General features: G+C 40.7%; 1 protein-coding gene across 4 annotated transcripts in view; it reads right to left on the reverse strand.

The window, feature by feature from the left end:
* DLGAP1 (DLG associated protein 1) overlaps positions 1–19,216 on the reverse strand; it is an 871,245-nt gene that overhangs the window by 318,098 nt on the left and 533,931 nt on the right. For 2 of the 4 annotated variants that reach the window (XM_061168917.1, XM_061168918.1), the window contains exon 1: positions 7,152–7,368. In XM_061168917.1, coding sequence (XP_061024900.1) covers positions 7,152–7,244 — 93 coding nt within the window. In that variant the 5' untranslated portion in view covers positions 7,245–7,368. Of the gene's footprint in view, positions 1–6,662; positions 6,841–7,151; positions 7,369–11,909; positions 12,939–19,216 lie in introns of those variants that run through there. The other 2 variants (XM_061168915.1, XM_061168916.1) reach the window with 2 other exon arrangements.

Below are 19,216 nucleotides of genomic sequence, written 5' to 3' on the forward strand. Positions count from 1 at the left end.
GATTGAGGACCGCTAACAGGTGGGGTGAGAGGACTGAAGAAGACACCCACCCCCCTCTCTACAACCAAAGAGCCGAGGGAATGCTGGTTAATCTCTCCAGGCCTCAGTTTCCTCAGCTGTAAACATGGTTTTGGGACAGTTTCCCATTCCAAATTATATAATAAAATAGCTAAGCCCAATTCTCCTTTGCTCAGTAAGGTGTGGAGGAAGGGAAGGAGCATAATTAATGTCATGTGTCTGATTTCTAAGGGTCATTTCAGTGAGGTCAGTGAAGGCTGGTATTATGGCCTTGCCTAGCTGAGTGCAGTCTTCCAGGGAGTTCCATGACACCACCCTAGGAGATTTGGGGGTGCTGATGATGGGTGACATAGGAGACAGAGCAAAGACAGGCCAGACAGTGAAACTCTCTATAAGCAAGGCCAGTTTGGAGGAGGAACGTGGAAGTAGTTTCACATTTCCTATCACAGAATAGCCATAGGAATTGGTCACCTAGATTTACCAATAGAATCTAAGAAACAGCTGTTGGCTTTGGGATTTTTTTTTTTTAAAGCAGCGTGAAAGTCAAAATAAACGTTTTTAAAGAAGGAGGAAAGCTCATATGAGACATTTTTGATTGATTGTTCAGTTCATGAGATCAGCTGGCATGAAATAAAATGTTTCTTTTTCTGGGCAGTGATTGCCTAAGTCAAATATGGCAAAGGGACCCATACGATAATTGTTGGCCTGTAGATCAGATTTTTCATAAGCGTCACCGCACAGCCCTCACAGAGAGTTCTTGTTTCTAGTGGATTTGTTCACCTCCTTTGTGAAAGCCTTAGAGAGAAGGCAGCAAGCAGGAAAATCAGCTATTTATAGGCGTTTTTGACTAAAAGTGTCTGCTCAGCGTGCCATGAAATACTTCCAAGAGGTGGGAGAACAGGAAACAATCTGAAATCAATGAGAAGCCTGGAGGAGTGTGATGGGGGGAAGATTTTACAGGGGAATCATTTTCAGAAAGCTCAGGTTCATTTGCAAACAAATGACAGTTACTTGCACTGACACCCCCTGAGTTACCGAAAAGCCAGCTGAACTTCTACTAGTTAGGAGAGAAGAAGAAGAAGAAGAAAAAAAGATGAATTATCCAAGGATTACAAGTAGTCGGGATCCTTTAAGGGACTTAAAAGGGGCGTCTCTCTGTATGTATTTACTGCTGGGGGCCACCAGTCAGACTGATGCCTGTAATACAACCTGGGCCAGCAGGTGGCCTGTGATGGAACTGGCTTCTGAGAATGAACAGGAGTGATCAGGGACTTTAGACACGAGCCAAAAAGAGTGATGGACAAGGACCTATTGTTATCTGCCAGCAACAGTGGAAGAACTCCCACGCATTGAAGCCGCCTTGGTAGAAACACTCAACAGAGACCCAAGAAAGGAGGTGAGTGGATAGAGTCCCCTTGTACACAAGCCCCATAGCTGTTGCTCTTAATTAGACTTGCCCTGTGGACTTACCAAAGCTGCCTGGAATAAGGCAGCAGGTCTTGACAGGCTTAGGATCTGAAAACAAAAGCAGGTTTTGTCTAAACACACACGAAAGCTTGAGGAGGCCAGAAAAATTGTGTTCCATTGGCAAATATCGAGCCATGGGGGAAACCTGACCCACAGAAGCTGAGCTATCAAAAGATTGACCCTTTGTGATCTTTTCATCTGCAGACAAAAGCTTTATGTGTTTATTTGGCACATGGGGCGAGGAAGCCTTAAATCTACATTGTGATGAAGACTTGTCATCCGACATTGGGAGACTGCTTTCCTTTCCCAGAATCAGATATGTTCAGGCTAACCTTGGTGTAACGAAAGTTCGATCAAGCAAAATGTAACAGAAAAAGTGGTATATGAAACACGTGAAGAAGCAGTGAAACATGCTAACATCTGAGGATTTGTAAACTCAAAACATTTCACATAGTTTTTACTTCTTTCCCAAATTTGAAATGAAATATTTTTCTAAGACCTTAACAAACACAAGAGTCATATCATTATGCCCATTTTGCAGATATAGAAATGGAAGTACTAAGTAGAGGGAGCCCAAAGTCACGTGGGAGGTCAGTAGTGATAGTAAAGCCAATGTTTTCATCTGTTAGACTCTACTGCCCCCTTCAGTAAATACAATGATGAATCTAGTCTGATAGTTCCCTAGCATCAGGTTCAAGTGTGGCCCTTAGATTGATCTCTGTACTGGACTCATCCCAGATCTACAGAATCAGAATCTCTTGGATCGATGCCACAAATCCTCATTTTATAGACACCCTCAAGGTGGTTCTTGCACACACAAAGTTAAGGAGCTATTGCCCTAAATATTCAATGATAGAGCAAGTGGCCACACACATATATGACTACACATGCAGACGAATGTGGTATCATTGTGCTCATTTTTACCCACATGGATGCCACTATATAACGTTTCATACAGCATTTTCAACTTTAGAGCTAGATCTTCTATTTTCTCACTTTTGAATTTCAAAAGCAATGACCAAGAGATCAGCCTGTAGCCCTTGATGTCTCCTATGCATTATTTGTTTCACATTTTCTAGATTTACCCTGATTTAATATATTTGTTCCCATTATCCCAATATAGCATGTCCTATGTGTCACATATTACATACACACACACACCCCCCCCCACACACACATTGCTTTGAAAAATATGGTTACAGCTATGTTAATAATTTTTATCCTCGGAAATTGAGGTGAGAGGTGAGAGGAGTTGGCTGCCAAGATAGTGGAAGATGCCAGAAAGAATCATGTCGTCCTCACAATCCAGTCCCAGGGCTCTGAGTGTAATGCCTAGAGATTACACACCCGAACTTGGAACAGTTCTGCTCATTTTGTCCTCCGTTGGTACAGGGTTTCCTCATAATAAAACCATTGGGATGCAGGAGGGATCGACAGGGATAACAGGAGAAACATACCCATTTCTTTTATTTAGAAGTTAAAAATCGTACCCTGCCATTTGTAACCACAGAATTACAAACTTCCGGTAATTATTTAGTTAACAGCTGTCTTCATCTCTTGTGAACCTTTTAAGCCAAAACCATGCTTCAAATCTCATTTTCAGATCAGTTCTTTGCCTCCTTGTACCTTGACCCTACTGTCTTAAATGGATGGAGTAAGAAAGGATGAGTTAGTCTTTGAAAAGAGCCTTAAAAGTTTTCATAGATGTGAGAGACATAGTGGGAAAAAGAACAGGGCTGTAGCTGGGCAGTTAGTGTGCTAGTTTCAGCCTGCTACTGGTGAGATGACTCATCTTTGTCAGTCAAGGTATTTCCTTAGGGTTTATTTTTCCCCCTTTTAGAGAGAGTAGGTTGCACTAAATAATCTCAAACAATTGTTCTGTAAGGGGATTATTAGGTGAGAAATAGGTAGGTGGAAAGATGCTACGCCCACCTTCCAGGGAAGAGTTTGTGAATGAGAAGGTATAGTGGACGGCCTTGCGATGAGGAGGCTCAAGAACGCTAAAACCATCATTTTTCTGAAAAACAGAAAATAAAGCCTGCCTGCTTCTTTAATTACACACCTTAAAGTTTTAGAGACTTGGAGAGTAAAATCAGAGAGGAGTTTGACAATCCTGCAAATATATAATTAACAGTGGTTAAAAAAAATGAGAGGAACAGAAGTCATTTCCTTTCATTGTTGTTGGATGTCTCTTTGTATGAAAGGGATTTATCCTTACACTAAGGAAGCAGGACCCCCCCTAGCTGGTTTATACTAGTGGTCTGAGATTTAAAATAATCACTTTAAAAGCAAGGCAAGGTGTTTTTTTAGCAGGATGTATGAAAAGTCTGTTTCCCCACTTCATAGTCATTCTTCCTTCGTGGACTTTGTGAAATGGTACGTTTGAAATAGATCTTAAGTCATGAATCAGAGATCAAAGAAAGCATAAGTATAAATGCATATTTTAGAAGTATGGGTACAGGAATGCCTATGCAGATGTAACGTGTATATATGGACCTAGACACATGCGTACAACATACAGTAACACTAGACTCCACATAACTCTGCTTTCTAGACAGTTCCGTGATAGCACAAGCCTGAATTTTGTAGGAAGTTTCCAAATTCTGGGAGAACAAGGAGTAGAAGCTCCAACTGATAGAGAAGAGTGGCAATGTACATGAAAGAAAAGGTATACTTACCTAGAAAGCCCATTTTGTGAGTGTAATTAGAAGTCTATTTTAGAAATGGAAACAAGGCAGGGAATATTGCTAAACTTTAACAGGTGGAAAAAAACTTTTTTTTTTTTTTTACAAGATAATCATTTATATTCTTAAACTTAAAAGATCAGAGAATCAGAAGAGGTCGTTCCTTGGTCATATGAGTGTTCCCCAAGAAATAAAAGTGTTAGACAATAGAAGTAAGAAATTGGTCACAGCAAATGAAGGAATGAGCTGGTGGGCATCTCCTTACACTCTATTCCCTCCTTTACCTTTGCTAATTGTTTAACAGTAATTAGCTCTTTATCTTTACCTTTTAGTTACAAACAGGATTGGGCTGAAGGAGAATAAATCATTCACTGAAAAAAAATTAACCGCCCCCCCCTTACCGTACCGTGGCTTCTGTCCAAGAATTTATTAAAACACTTAAATATGCATTTATAAAAATTGAGTAAAACGATTTTTCCCTGTGTCCTAATGTGTTCCAAATGGCAGTTACTAGGGACACAGCCTGCTGGTGGGGAATGAGGCAAGATGGTTTTGAGAAGCAGATAAGTGAACCATTGACGTGAAGTCCCAAATGCATGTTATTTTTATCCAACAGGAAAACTTACGGATTCAAAATTTCAAATGAGTAACATACATCATAGTAAGGTCTTATAACTCCTTATGGATTTCAGTAATAGTAACCTGATTTGACCTGAAAAGGCCAAGTTTTTTTTTCTCTACCAAGCTATCCTGGCAAATGACAGAAAAAAAAATCTGACTGTTCAGAGGTACTACAGTTTGAACCATATGAAGTTTCTGATTTCAGCTGTTTGGAACAATAAAGATGGAACTTTTCCATGATTCAACTCACCAATGAACACAGTAATCCACCAAGAGAGGTTGTTGCTTTCGAACCTAAAACTAAAATGGTAAAAAACCTAGTCTAACCACCGAGTCAAAGCCAGCTGGTCATACTGCATATATATTTTAGTGACCCCTATAAAACCGTAAGCAAAAAACCAATGTGTTCTACCATTCACAAATCACTGTTTGTGTTAGGTCATGTAAAGGCATGATCTCAAATGGACCAGAGATTATGGATGAATGCTTCTTTACTGAATGGTAAATATTTACCCTGGGCTCTTGTATTTAATTTTCAACCAAGCAAACTGTCCTCTAAGGAGAATGGAGAAAGAGGAGATAAAGTCCACTGGCCACTAAGCGATCCAAAGCTGGTTTTTCTTTTTTACTCTGTGCTAAGCAATGCTATACCTTCCATTAGTAGATTGGACTCTGTGGGATCTGAAAGTCTGTGCCATGAAACCTTTGATTGTGGCTAACCAAGCACTTTTGGTATAGCTGAAAATGTCTTTAGCATAATGAAACTGCAGACCAAGAATAATAAAGTTGAACAACTTTCAGGAAGGATTTTTGATCTTTCTTTTACTACCACTGACTCTTTCTGGACCCCTGCTTTCTCAGAATATTTTCCCAGTTGTCTCCCCTGCCCAATACTGGGATATGAGTAACAGAGAGAGTTATAGAGAATCAGAGAGAGAATTACCAGAATCACTGATTCTACATTCAAAGTAGGATCAGGCAGAAGTAACCTCATTTTTCTATCAAGAAAGAGGGACATCTCTACTAAGATCAGGGAAAAAATAGGGAGAAGATTGTACAAGCCAAGTAGGAAATATATTCAAGAATCTTGACACTTTTTGCTGGATTATTAAGGCAATTTAAATTGAAAATAAAGAAAATTGTCAATGTGGTTAACTTTTTTTTTTTTTAAAAAGGCAGCAAGGAAACATCACAGTAACCAAAGTCACTAGCAGAACTGCTTGGCCCTGTCACACATTTCACATAAAGTAGTTTTTTTAAAACTGATTTAACATAATTTAAATTGTTCTAAAATAAGAGGAAGGAAAACCTCAGCTGGGGAAAGAAAACCCCACTGGGCAAAGGCTGACATAGTCTTGAACAAAATTTTGAAAAATAGTTGTACCTGCATTGAAAAAATAAAATAACTCTGGGTTCATGCTTGTTATGAATGATTCTTCAGTGATCTTTTGTGGAGTCTTATTTAACCAACAGGGAAAAAAAGCCACAAGAAAATCCACAAAAACCCCAACCATCCAGAAATTTTACTTTTGCAAAGGAACAGTAAGCATTCAGGATTGTTGTCATGGAAAACAACGGATCACATTTCAACCATTAAGACACACAATGTCCTCTCATGGCATCTAGCACCTTAGATCCTCTGTCAATTAAAAATTTTATGCAGCCTCTTGCAGACACAGATGTGTAGGTATCTGATGTCTCTGTTTTCTTACCATCTGTACACACATCAGATTGTAGCCCTTTCAGTTGTGCTAGCCATTATTTAGAGAAAAAATAAAATAACAAAAACTCCCCCCCCCCAAAAAAAACTCCCACCTAAACAAACAACACACTATCACCAAATACAAAGTAATAAAAGAGCTGTACTCAAACCTGGTCAGTCCTTCCATTTCTTGAAACTTGCACACAAACTGAAGAAACCCACTCAGCCTTAAAAAGGTCGATCATTTTGCTCTCCTAAAATTTCATCTCTGAGGGTGCTTGCTTTCTTGTCCGTCCTGTACGCGCGCTCTCCTCTCTCTCCCTCTCTCTCCCTCTCTCTCCCTCTCTCTCTGTGTCTCTCTCTCTCTACTTTTGCCGAAGAGCGTTTTGTTTCCTTTTTCCTGTGTCTGCCGCTGGATGAATGCAAAATACACGGGTTTGAAGGGTTTTTTTTTTTTTTTTAAGGCTAACAGTTGGAAATCTAAAATCTTGCTCTTCTGAATAGCTTATTATGCCAGTCGCTCAACACCCATTTACATAAAGAGGCATATACAGAACCAAGAATCCTGCTTTCTTAAAGCGAAAACAAATCAACAACCAAAACTCCCTTTACTCCTTTGACCCCCTTCCTATTTTATTTACTTAACGATTAGCACTTACCCTGAGATGTGCCATAAATGCTCTATTCCAAATATACAAAAGCCAACCACATCTCAACTGAGAATTAAACAGTTTTAATGTCTTCAAATCCATGTCTCTGCTCCAAATCTGACACAGACAGTCACTGGCAGCCGTACAGTAGTTCTAAACAGCAGACATCTGATTCTTGACATTTAAAAATAACAATATTGGAAAAAAAAAAGGGAGTCTTTTTTAAATTAACTACAAACAGCTTGTGAGGAAGCACATCTCACCAATTGTATTAACTGGAACTTGCAATGATTTCAAGCTACAGTATTTTATTTTTAAATCAATGTCAGACGGAGACCCAATACCTACAGACCTCTCATTTTCTATATAATCATGGCAGTGGCCTAAGTTAAATGATTTCTAAGTGATAATTCTACAAAGAGCAGATCAGAACTTTTTAGTATTTAGAATTCCATTATTGGTGAATATTAACCTATGCTCAGTCAAATTAAATTAGGGACATTCCAGCCATTCCATTGCTCATCTGAGATGGGTCACATTTCATGGACATGCATTCTTAACTGTGTGCACCCAGAGGAGGTCAAATGAATGCATACATTTGTTACAGAATAAGACAAATATTAAAATGAAAAAAATGCATTTATTTCTATTTCTGAAGTACATTATAGACTCAGACAGATCCACAGTCAAGTTTTAGCTCTCCCAATGACTATCCATGAGTTCTTGGACAAATGATTTCATCTTTTGTGCCTCAGTTTTGTCATCCATAAAATTGGAGTAAATAGTAATACTAATTTTACAAAGGTGTTTTGGATACTAAATGAGCTATTGTACGATTTCTGGAACATCATAGGTATATAGTATATGTCGCTTCCTCCCTCTGTTTTATATTTGGAATGGGTAGGGATCAGGCAAGTAAACGGAGAAATCCAGGCTTTGAAGGCAGACAAATCAGGTTTGACCCTCCGTGTTGCCATGTACTAGCTGTGTATCCTTGGGCAAGTGACTTAATCTAATTTACTAAATCTCAGTTTCTTCAACTATAAAATACCTCGTAGAGTTTCAGAGAGCAAATTAGATAACATTGGAAAAGCATCTACTTTAAGCATGTATTAAATGGTAGCTCCAGGCTTTACAACTCTTGAAAATGGCTCTAATTAGTGCTCTGCATATGTAACTTAGGAGTCTGAAGATGTGGACTGAGATCCCAGGCCTTCTTGACCAAGTGCCTTACTTTATAGTAGAAGAAGGAGACCTGGAGAGCTGAAATGATGGTTCTGAGCCCTATCATTAGTGAGTGATCACCAACTAGTTAGCGGCAAATAGGAACTAAAACATAGACCCTCTTATGTAAAGTTCAATGCTTTGTCCACTAAACTTTGTGACATTGAAATCAAACACATTTGTACATCCAGTTTCAATATTAGTTGATAATTAAAGCAATACAACTGGAAAAAAAAAAAGAACCTATTTGTTCCCGAATTTGCTTCTAAGAATGACCTTATAAATGAAATTATTCTATAGGAGCTGACAGGGACTGGCTAAACCTATCTTCCTAAGGGGAGCTTCTGCAGGACATAGATTCTCCCTTCCCTATAAAGCAAGAAGAGAGCTGGAAGGACGTCCAGTTCTTAGGAGTTTCCCATCTCCTCTCTCCCCTTGTGAATGTCCAGCTTCTTCTTCCCTTTCTTTATATGAGCTCTTCATCTCAGCACACTGGTCGGGAAGAACACACTGCTCTACATTTAGTTTATATATTAAACATACTATGTCCCCACTTTGAAATATAGGATTTTTTTTTCAGTTTGAAAGTCTTGCACAGAATAGGAGCTCAATAAATGTCAATATTTGCTAAAGAAGATATGACTTGGAGTTAGTGCTAAAGAAGATATGACTTGGAGCTCAGTTTATATTTCAAGTGTTGAACTAGCTTGTCTTAGAGTTAATTATTGCTCAATGAAGAACAGAAAATATTACATTTTTTTCAGTCTTTCAATAACTCCGGAATTAAAGACAAATGTGCTTCTGGTATCAAGTCAGATTAGCTATTACTCTAGGGAGGAAGGGAAGGAAATGGGATTGAGGAGGGTACCTGTGTGATCCACTGTAATTAATGTTTTATTTCTCTAGCTGGGTGATGTATAAATGGGTATTTATTTTTTTCTTGATATCTTTCTATAAGCCTCAAATATTTAATTTAAAAAAACTAGCTTAAGTGGGAAGCAGCCTCATAGCACAGGGAGATCAGCTTGGTGCTTTGTGACCACCTAGAAGGGTGGGATAGGGAGGGTGGGAGGGAGACGCAAGATGGAGGGGATATGGGGATATATGTATACGTATAGCTGATTCACTTTGTTATACAGCAGAAACTAACACAACATTGTAAAGCAATTATACTCCAATAAAGATGTTAAAAAAAAACTAGCTTAAAAGAAGGCAAGCAATTTGAAAATAGAATTTCCAAATCTTTATAATATGAGATCCAATAATGCTACTATACTAAATCCCATACTTAAATCTTCAAGCTTTCATTCTTATTTTACTGAAGAACTTGAATAATAATATGTTTACTTTAAAGATTCTTTTTCCTCCTTGCTCACCAGTTCATGTCCTTGATTCTGGAGTTGTGCTGGGGTGTTTTGGAAAGAGCTATTTTGCATCAGATAGATCTAAGTCTAAATCTCAGTTCTACAACTTACTGGCCACATAGCATTACGTCACTTGATATTTCTAAGTCTTGGTTTCCTCTCTTGCAAAAACTGAGTGTTATTATCTGTAGTTCTCAGGACTATTATGAGGATTAAATGAAATAACAAATGTGAAAATGTTTGCTACAGCATCTGGTACATAGTAGATTTTCAGTTAATATCATTTTCCTTCTTCCTTTCCTTATCCTTCCACTTTTCACCACTACTTGAGCTTTTAACTTCATAAAGGTTATAAAAAGGAAAGGAAAATGAACTTAAGGTAGGAAGCAGGCAATTATGCTAGTATCATGAAAGCATTTTGTTACTAACAAAGGCTGGTCCTAGATCCATCTACAGTATCCTTTTAAATTAGATATTTCTTATCTAATCTCATCACTACTTATTAAAGTTCAAGTTTTTTAAAAAAATTGAATTTGTTTTGTTTTTGCCGCTAGTCACAAAACCTTCATAGACAAAAATGTATCCTAGGTTTTCTATCTCATTACACATCCTTTCTTCAAGACAGAAATCTTATCAAAATACTTTATTCTCAATAGTGGATGAGATTTATGTGCTTAAAGAATTGCTAAAGCTTTCAGTTGTAACCCTTGTAATGGTCTTTTCTATAAGTTAAGAGACTTGGGTTCTGGTCCTACCTCTGCCACATACTAACAGTATGACCCACTAGGCCTTTACCTTTCTTTGAGTCTAGTTTTTTACATGCTAAATGAATGAAGAGGTTGGATTAGATGATCCCTTTAGCTCTAAAGTTCTGTTAGTGGTTCTTGATGACTTAATTAACACATGTAACAACCTTATAGTAAATTAAACGATGCCACCTTCAGTAGGAAATACTGTGTTGTTTGTGAAAACTATCCACACAATAGTGGCCTCTTCTGAACTCTGGGAATGGGCTCTGGCACTGTCCTTGTCCAGTGACTGCCATTGACTGTCCAGTGACTGGAATATTTTCAGGGTTTGGTGGAGGCATTCCCAAGGGAGTCAGCTTTGTCAGAAGAAATCCAAAGAGAGCAACAAGATGAATGTCTTGGTGGAAGACTTTTTTCCTTGCATTTATTCTTAAGAGTAGGAAATGATTATGTCATGATTTTATAGTTCAGTAAAACCTTTTTTAAAAAGATGAGGATAGCAAGGGAGGGCGGAGAAAGACACTTTGAAAAGGAAAAATATGAGGATCCCTCTTATGGAAGGTTGTGTCTTGGGAAAAATGACAATACTAGAAGGAGGAGGTAGGGAAGAAAAAACTCTTCCCCTGATATTATTATCCAGGTGAAATCTGTTTTAAGTGGATTGGAGGGCAGTAGGAAAAATAGGAGACCGTGGAAGGGGAGGAGTGGTCTTGGGTCTGTACGTGTGTGGGATTTACATTCTGACACTAATTGTATTTTATTGTGCAGATGCTTCCCCTTCTTTTCCTCCTCTTCTCTGTTGTCCTGGGTCTCTGGAGCTGTGCCTGTCAGGTCCCCAAACTGGCTCCATCTCCACCTCCTCAGGGCGCAGGGCATCACCCTGACTCCCTGTGCTCTGGGGGGTGGGGACTTGGGTGGGGGTGTGATTAGTGTTGGTGGTGGTACGAAAATTGCAATGGTGAAGATGTAGATTAATTTTTCCAAACTAATAGCTTCAGGCAGAATTTAAAATAATAATAATAATAAAAAAACTGAATAGATCTAATTAAACTCTTTCCAGAATTCCAAAGATCATTGTTGACTTTTGTAAAAAGGTGGATTTATTTTAAAATTCTGTGTAAACTCCCCTTTTCTCTCCTCCCTATCCCACGATCCTTCAGACAAAAGAGGAACACAAAACATTAATAACTCCTTGCCTTTAGGTAGGCGTGCTTTTCAAAGCACGTTTATATATAGTATCTCAAGATAACTGGATGAGGTTGCTAGCAGGCTTGTTTCCTGATAGGAGCCCTCAGCCCCAGAAATGCTAAGTAATTCGCTCAGGTTCATATAGACAATTCATAGTAGAGCCAAGACTAGGACCCAGGAGAAAATACCACACAATCAGCAGGTACAACATCTAAGCATCCATCCCTCCACATAAATGGTACCTGAAGGTACTGGCAGGAACGTTCTTGTTGACACGACTCTGACTTCACCATGGCCTGGTCCATGTTAACCGAGGCTTTCTGGTAAACCTCTCGGGCTCGACTCACGGTCAGCGTGGAGGACCAGGCGCTCTTCTTCAGCAGTGGCGCGTCTAGGGTGACGGGCAGGTTGGCACAGGTGGAGCACTTGACATCGTTGTTACTCCGGGAGGCCTTCACAGCCTGCTCGCTGATGGTGTTGTAGGCCTCCATGAAGTACTGTGAGGCAGAGCGGTCGGGGCACCTGCCCATGGTCATCACGCCCGAGGGGGCGTGGTAGATGCACATGTCGCCGTCGAGGTTGTCTTCGGAGCTCCACCAGCCCGGGGAAGTGTTGGTGCGGGGCTTGGGCTCGGGGCGGCGCTCCTTACTCTTGCTTCGCTTGCCGTACCTCACGGTCTGCGTCTCCTCGGGGCTGGCCTTGCCCCCGTTGACGCTGCCCTTGGACGGCCCCTCCAGGGAGTGCGATTTGGTGAAGAGTTTCTGGACCGAGTGGACCAGGTGGCGGATGCGGCCGGGGCTGTCGCTGCGGTGCTCCACGGCCGTGCGCTTGTACTGCAATGTGTGGTAGCCATCCCTGTTGAGAGGCAGCTGCCTCTCAAACTGGTCCAGGAGGTTGGCGGGGATGCGGTTGGCCTTGGTGGCCAGGGTGCGAGGCACCAGGGCGCACTCGTCCTTCAGCTCCTGCTGCGAGGTGTAGTGTCGGCGCGGGAAGGTGCTGCTGGCCAGCGGGTCGCTGAAGGGGCCCACGCACTCGGCCTGGAAGGAGGTACGCTGAGTGTAGTAGGGGTGGTCGGCCGGGTGGTGCTCCACCGGGCTCAGCAGGTATGGCTTGCGGTCTGCGTGGTGCGACAGCGAGTCACAGGCCGAATCGCAGGTGACTCCGTGGTGATGGCTGCGGCTGCCTGATAACCCTTTCATCGCTGATGGGGCGCAACCACGGGGGTCATGAACACCCGGTGGTTAGGTTCCAGACCCGTCTCCCGCAAGGACCTGGGGGAATGAAGGAGAGGGGGACAATGGTTAACGCTTCACTTGGTCAATAGATATTGCTCTCTTTCCACGTGTGTCTGCTACTGAGTTGGTTTTCTGGCAGAACTCATGACTCTCCCTAAAAGCAGCTTTAATGCATTGTTGGAAAAGCCCTGTTACCTCTGTAGGCCAGGAAAGCCCATGCCAGTCCTATAGGAGAGACAGTAGGGGTGAAAGCTAGTAAACCCGGAAAAGAACGTATAAAAATGCTAAACTATTTTTAAATGACTTGGGAGAAAAACTGCCCCTCCCTCCAGGATTCCAATAACTGTATCTTTCCCCTGCTGCTCTCCTTTTATTCTTAACTGTATGTTAATCATCAAGCTAGCAGACCGGAAGGGCTCACTTAATCTGGGAAGCTTTTGCTGATCCGCCCCCTGCAGAGAGAATTAGTTCCCCTCTGTGCTCGCAGGGCATCTACTGCACACTCTCCAGCTCCTCTGGAATGCTTTGTCTCATGCTTTCCCTGCTAGCTCAAGCTCCTTGAGGCTAGCTTACCTCTTAGCCACCTTTACATCCTTTACATCTCCCTACCTTGTACCAGGTGGGCCACACAGACACACAGTAAGCACCCCATAAATTTGAGTGAAAAACATAAATAAAAGAGGCTACTGGCACCTTATAACTTTAGGATATATCTCTGTATCTTCTTTTACATACTTTCCCTTTAGAATTCCGTGGTAACAATTACAGCAAACAATCCCCCCATGGTAATTAGAGTTGGAAAAACTAATGGTGTGGCAAATAAATCAGAGCTGTAGAGAAAATCTGCCCGTGTATTTCTGTCATCAGAGAATTAAGAGCTTCCTGTCAGCAAACTGAGAGCCGATGAAGAACAAATAAGCTTGAATTGGCTAATTTGAATATCAGGGCATCTCCTTTTGCTGGTTTAAAAGTTTCTGGTAAATATTTACAAGCGATGGCAAGATGGCCAAAGGAAAGGCTCTTGAAATGTTCCTGAGGACATGAAGGGCCTGAACCTAAGGGTCATGTCTGCCTGGGAGAGAAGGGCATCCTACAGATCCACCTGTGGGAAATCAGGTCATTCCAAGCCTTCCCCGCGCTTTAGTACCGGAGGCTGCTGTTCTCCTGGGCATAGTACTTTCTTTGGACTCTAACAGAGAGAGTTCTTCAGTAGCTGAATGCAATTCTCCTGACAGCCAGATTTTTTTTTTTTTTTTTTTTAAAGCTTCCTACAATACAAAAGTTGTCATATGGAGAGTTGTCCGGAAAAGCCAATGTGACTTTCCAAAAATATCACAAACGTCATTTCAGATATTCAGACAGGGAGAGATAATTGGTTTAATTAAAAAAACAGAATGAAACACCCACATATGGCCTAATGAAGAAAAACACGGAGTTTTGTGGGGTCAGGACTTGTCTGTTCCATGGGACATACTGTGTGTGGGAGCTCCTGATGAAAATCTCTAACCATGTTTTATGAAGCTCCTTTTCTCCTCCTAGTCTCTCAGTTTCTGGATTCACTGCTCAGGAAAACTGATGGGAAGTTTTAATCACTGGAATCTTTTGAACTTGGTTAGTCTACTAAATTAGGAGCTTCTTGACGGTAGAGACTATGTTTTATGCATCCAGTGGCCAGCAAAGTGCTTGGCTGATGGTGGGAACTCAGTAAAGCATTTAGTCAGTGAATTAATGCATCAATGCAAAATTTCCCAGGGTGGTCCATCCTGTGGTTCAAGTCACATCTACTGAGTGAGAACAGGACTGTGTGACGAGGAAAGGGCCAAGGAAGGAAGGAAGGGACCATCTCTCAGGCATTTTAGGGACCAGTGGTTTTCAAGGTGAGGCAGGAGGCATACAGGTGAATGTGCCTTTTGCTACCCGTTAGCCTTCCACTTCTGACTCTCCACGACCCACCAATGAATATCTCACCTCTCAAAGTTCTCCCTGCCTTGGAGTTAAAATCTGGGAGTTTGCCTGGCCTGCTGACTACAGGATGTCTAGACTGAGGACAAACTGAAGGGGAGAAAGAAAATGACACCTGAAGAGACAAAAAGGAAAAGCAGGACTCATGACACCTGTGGTTCAGGAAGAACCTGTAAATCAAAACTTGCCCACTGAGGACACTAATATAAAGGAAATTTTAGCATAAAATACCTTGGGACCACTTTGTATGAAGTTACGATACCAAGAGTAGGCTGTGGCAAAGAGGGATCCAGAAAGATTAAATACATGTTTTCAGCAAAACTGTGGCACAAACTAATTAAGATGGAAAAATCCATTGCATGAGAAAGTTTCTCTGGATAAAACAGGTCCCATTGAAGACATTTTTGCCTTTTAAATATAGACTTAAAAATAAAAGACAAAAATAGCAAACCAGTTGGATTATGGTCACATACTAAGTTTTATGATTACATATATCTCAATATATAAAATAATATGAAATAATGCTTCAACCTTTCCTTCTGAAGCATCTAGGTCTTGGGTGGATATTTTTTGCTAAATAAAATGTGGAGCTGGCAAGAGCTGAAAACATGAATTATACGTATTTACTCCAAAATGTAGAAGATTATTTGAAATCATGTATTCAATATTTATGTAATTATCTTTAATCTGTGAATGGCATTTCATGTAAGATGATGTTGCCTGAGGACACACAAACAAAGAGGGTTTTTAAGGCCATTAATGATAAATTTGTTAAATGATGTAACTGATGATCATTTTTGTAAGTTAAACATGCACAGTGTGATTTCTACTACAATTTAAGTGGGCTATTTTCAGCCTAGTGGCAAGCACTTACATTTTCATAGAGAGTAATAAATTGCATCAAGAATAAGTAAGTTAACTTTGGTCCTTCTTTACTCCATATTTGTAAAAGGATATTGAAATCTTGATCTTTTTCTCTGTGATGTAGGCAAATAAGGTCATGAAAAAATGGCAATAAATAATCATAAACATTTCTAAATGCTCCATCTAACTTTCTGGCTAAGGCCAGATAAATGACTTAATACCCTGGCCCTTTCTAGGGAAAATCTTACAGTCTCTTCTACTCTCTTGTCTTTTAAAAAGGAAAATAGATTAATTTGTGATTATAAATTAAAGCAACACATTCAGTGACTTCCTGGTGAGTGGGCGCAGATGATCTAAAACCCTCAATGGCTAAATAATAGCTGTGGCACCTACCATGGAAGTCCTGCTCTTCCTCCCTTCATTCTTTTTTTTTTTTTCTTAAATTGGGGTATGGTTGCTTTACAATGTTGTGTTAGTTTCTGCCGTACAGCGAAGTGAATCAGCTATATGTATACATATATCCCCTCTTTTTTGGATTTCCTTCCCGTTTAGGTCACCACAGAGCATTAAGCAGAGTTCCCTGTGCTATACAGCAGGTTCTCATTAGTTATCTATTTTATACATATTAGTATATATATGTCAATCCCAATCTCCCAATTCATCCCACCCCCCCTTTCCCCCCTTGGTGTCCATATGTTTATTCCCCGCATTCTTTTTTTTCTTCTTTTGTTACTCAGGAACTCCCTTCCCAGCCTACTTCTTTCTGTCACTTCTTTTTTTCCCTCTCCTAATTCATGTTCGTAAGTGGCAACCATGGACATCACTTGCTGCAGCCCACGGTGTGACTAACACCATCCCAGGAAGAATTAACTGAGCATCCCCCCCTTGCAGCGTTCAGCATTTGCTGCTGCAGACAACCAAATGCAGCCAGCAGATCCCTAATGGCCAAAGGGCCTATGATGTGCTCAGAGAGATGTGATCTAGTCATGAAAAAAGATAAAGAACAATTCTTGTTACCTTCCACATTCTTGGAAAAGGAAGCTGCTAGCTCCGGAATAAGGTTTTAAGTGGCCGTAAAAGATTTCTGAAAATAGAAAGGGAAATTGTCTTTTGTGCCTTCCTCTCTGAGCCAGGGTGGGGAGTGTGAGTCAACATGCCTTCGTAAGGGTTTCTATGACGACAGTGATCATCTCTCATTTTTTCTTGTTCACTATGACTTCAAAATTATGTTTTGTTATCCTCCTAAGTTCGATTTTACCATCAGATGACATGTCCTGATTGTTGGCTTGGAAAATATGTTGACTATATTGGCTACTGTGAGATGAGCTCTGAGTGTGAGATGTACCGCTTTTTACAGAGTTCTCACACCTGGAGCAGAGGCATTGCTGTCCAGATGATGACTAAAGCGAGAACAATCCAGCACTGTAAAGGAAATTCTCAAGGCAGGTCATTTATTAGCACCAAGGGAAAAACAAACAAACCACATGTTAGAAGATGCTGACAAGATGGAAAACAGTCTTGCAAAGCTGGCAAGTTCTTATTTTGACTTCTGTGCATGTCTTTATTTAGAGCTGCTGTGCTTCATTTTTCTTTACATGCAGAGAGAGGAGACCCACCCGAAGGGTGTCCACTCTCTCCCTCAATCGGGAAGGACAGCTGGACAATCACAACTTGCTTTAGAAAGGACAACGTGGGGGACCCTGCCCAGGAGAACAGGGAGCACTGTATTCTGGTTTAAGGAGATGCCAGGAAGAATAAATCTCCATGAATGTTTTCAGGGTCAAGTCACTTTTTTGCCTCCCCCCATTTACCTGTGACCTGCCCGTGCCAGGTTACAACATTCAACTGCAGAGAAAGAAAGGATTCTCTTACTGAAGAGTATAAAGGCAGTCCCAGACTAATGACTCGTTTCCTAGTCTCCCTAGATGTGCACAGGTGACTAATTCTGGCTAATGGAGTATAATTGAAAATGGCAGGTGCAATTTCTGGAAAATGACTCTAAAGGGAAGGGCATACCTTCTTTACCCCTTCCCTGGCTGGGATTCAGACTTGAGAGCTTGGGGAGCAGTGATCTTGGACCATGAGGTGGAAGTTACAGTCTGAGGATGGTAGAAGCACAAGATAAAGGACCCGGCATCTTGTTTATGGGGGAGGGAATGGACCTGTATCTTTGTCTACACCACTGTGATTTGTTTTCTGACCCTTGCATTTGAACCAAGTCCTAAGTGAGATGGGTAGTCAGGGCTGAATCCTGGAGAGATTTGTCAGCTACGCTGTATTACACAGGACTTGACTTTGCTGGTGGTCGTCATCCGTGAGAGCAATTTAAACCAGGCAGCGACACAGCGACGGTTATACTAGAGATTTCCCTGGCTGTAGTTAGAGGATAGGTTTAGGGGTGGGGAGGTGCAAGAAGATCTAAAAGAAGCAATTATTTCTTGCTTGGGCAGTTCATGAGAGAAGACTAAAAGGGAGTTAACAGTAACCCCCAAAAGTGTGAGAATGTCCTGGCTGATGGGGGCAGTGTCTCCCACTTCAGACTTTCCGCCCACATGTGTTTCCACTACAGACTAAACACACAGGGCACTTTTTCCAGGCAGAACAAAATTCTATGCAACATGGATGCAGATTTTTTATTAGTAATGTTTTCCTCTACTACTAATAAACCCCCATTCTATGGAGATTGAGAATAAAGACTGATATGAATGTTTAACAGGTGCATGATTTTAAATAATTTTTTTTTTTAAATAGGGAATGGTTCTCATTAATATACTACTAACAAATGAAGTCATGCCATTTTAGGGTAAAAGTAAACAGAAAATATAAGTGAGTTAACTTTGCCCAAAGGCCCACTTTGGGGATATTTTCTCACTTTCTGAATTTGTAGCTGCAGAAGATAACTGAATGCCATTTTCTTTCACTTTTTCAGGCTTCCCCACTCAATGATTTTCATGTACTATGTGTCAGTACTTAAAATTGTACAAATACCATTAGAGCACCTTTGTATAAGCACAGGCTGAAATACACCAGTTCTATTACTCAAAGCACAAGGCTAAGCCGTTTTATATACGCAGAATGTATTTTGGCTTTTCATGAACATTAATTGCTATCCTAATCATCTGTACTTTGATTTTGTTTGTGAATACCTCCTTCAATCAGGCTGCTGCTACAAATAAACGCCTTTGGAACATTTCCCTTTCAAAAGATATGGTGTTATACAAAAAACAAAACAAATGAAACAAGGACCCAGACCTCCTCCAATTTGGTCACATTGGTAGCACAATTGCCATTGCCTTTGTCTTCATACAAAGCTTTCAAAAGTGGGTTCATTATGGTTTTTGAGAATAAAAAGGTGAAGAGTAGTGTTCCTTGAGAAATGGTTAGTAAGTCGTTATTAATATTGGTCTATACTTACTGCTGGTTGGGTAAAAGAACACAGGGCTGAGGAGAGGATTTTTATGCGGAGGTAACTGAAGCAGTACATTATA

Source organism: Eubalaena glacialis, chromosome 15 (assembly GCF_028564815.1).
Source record: "Eubalaena glacialis isolate mEubGla1 chromosome 15, mEubGla1.1.hap2.+ XY, whole genome shotgun sequence".
NCBI classification, from domain to species: Eukaryota; Metazoa; Chordata; class Mammalia; order Artiodactyla; family Balaenidae; genus Eubalaena; species Eubalaena glacialis.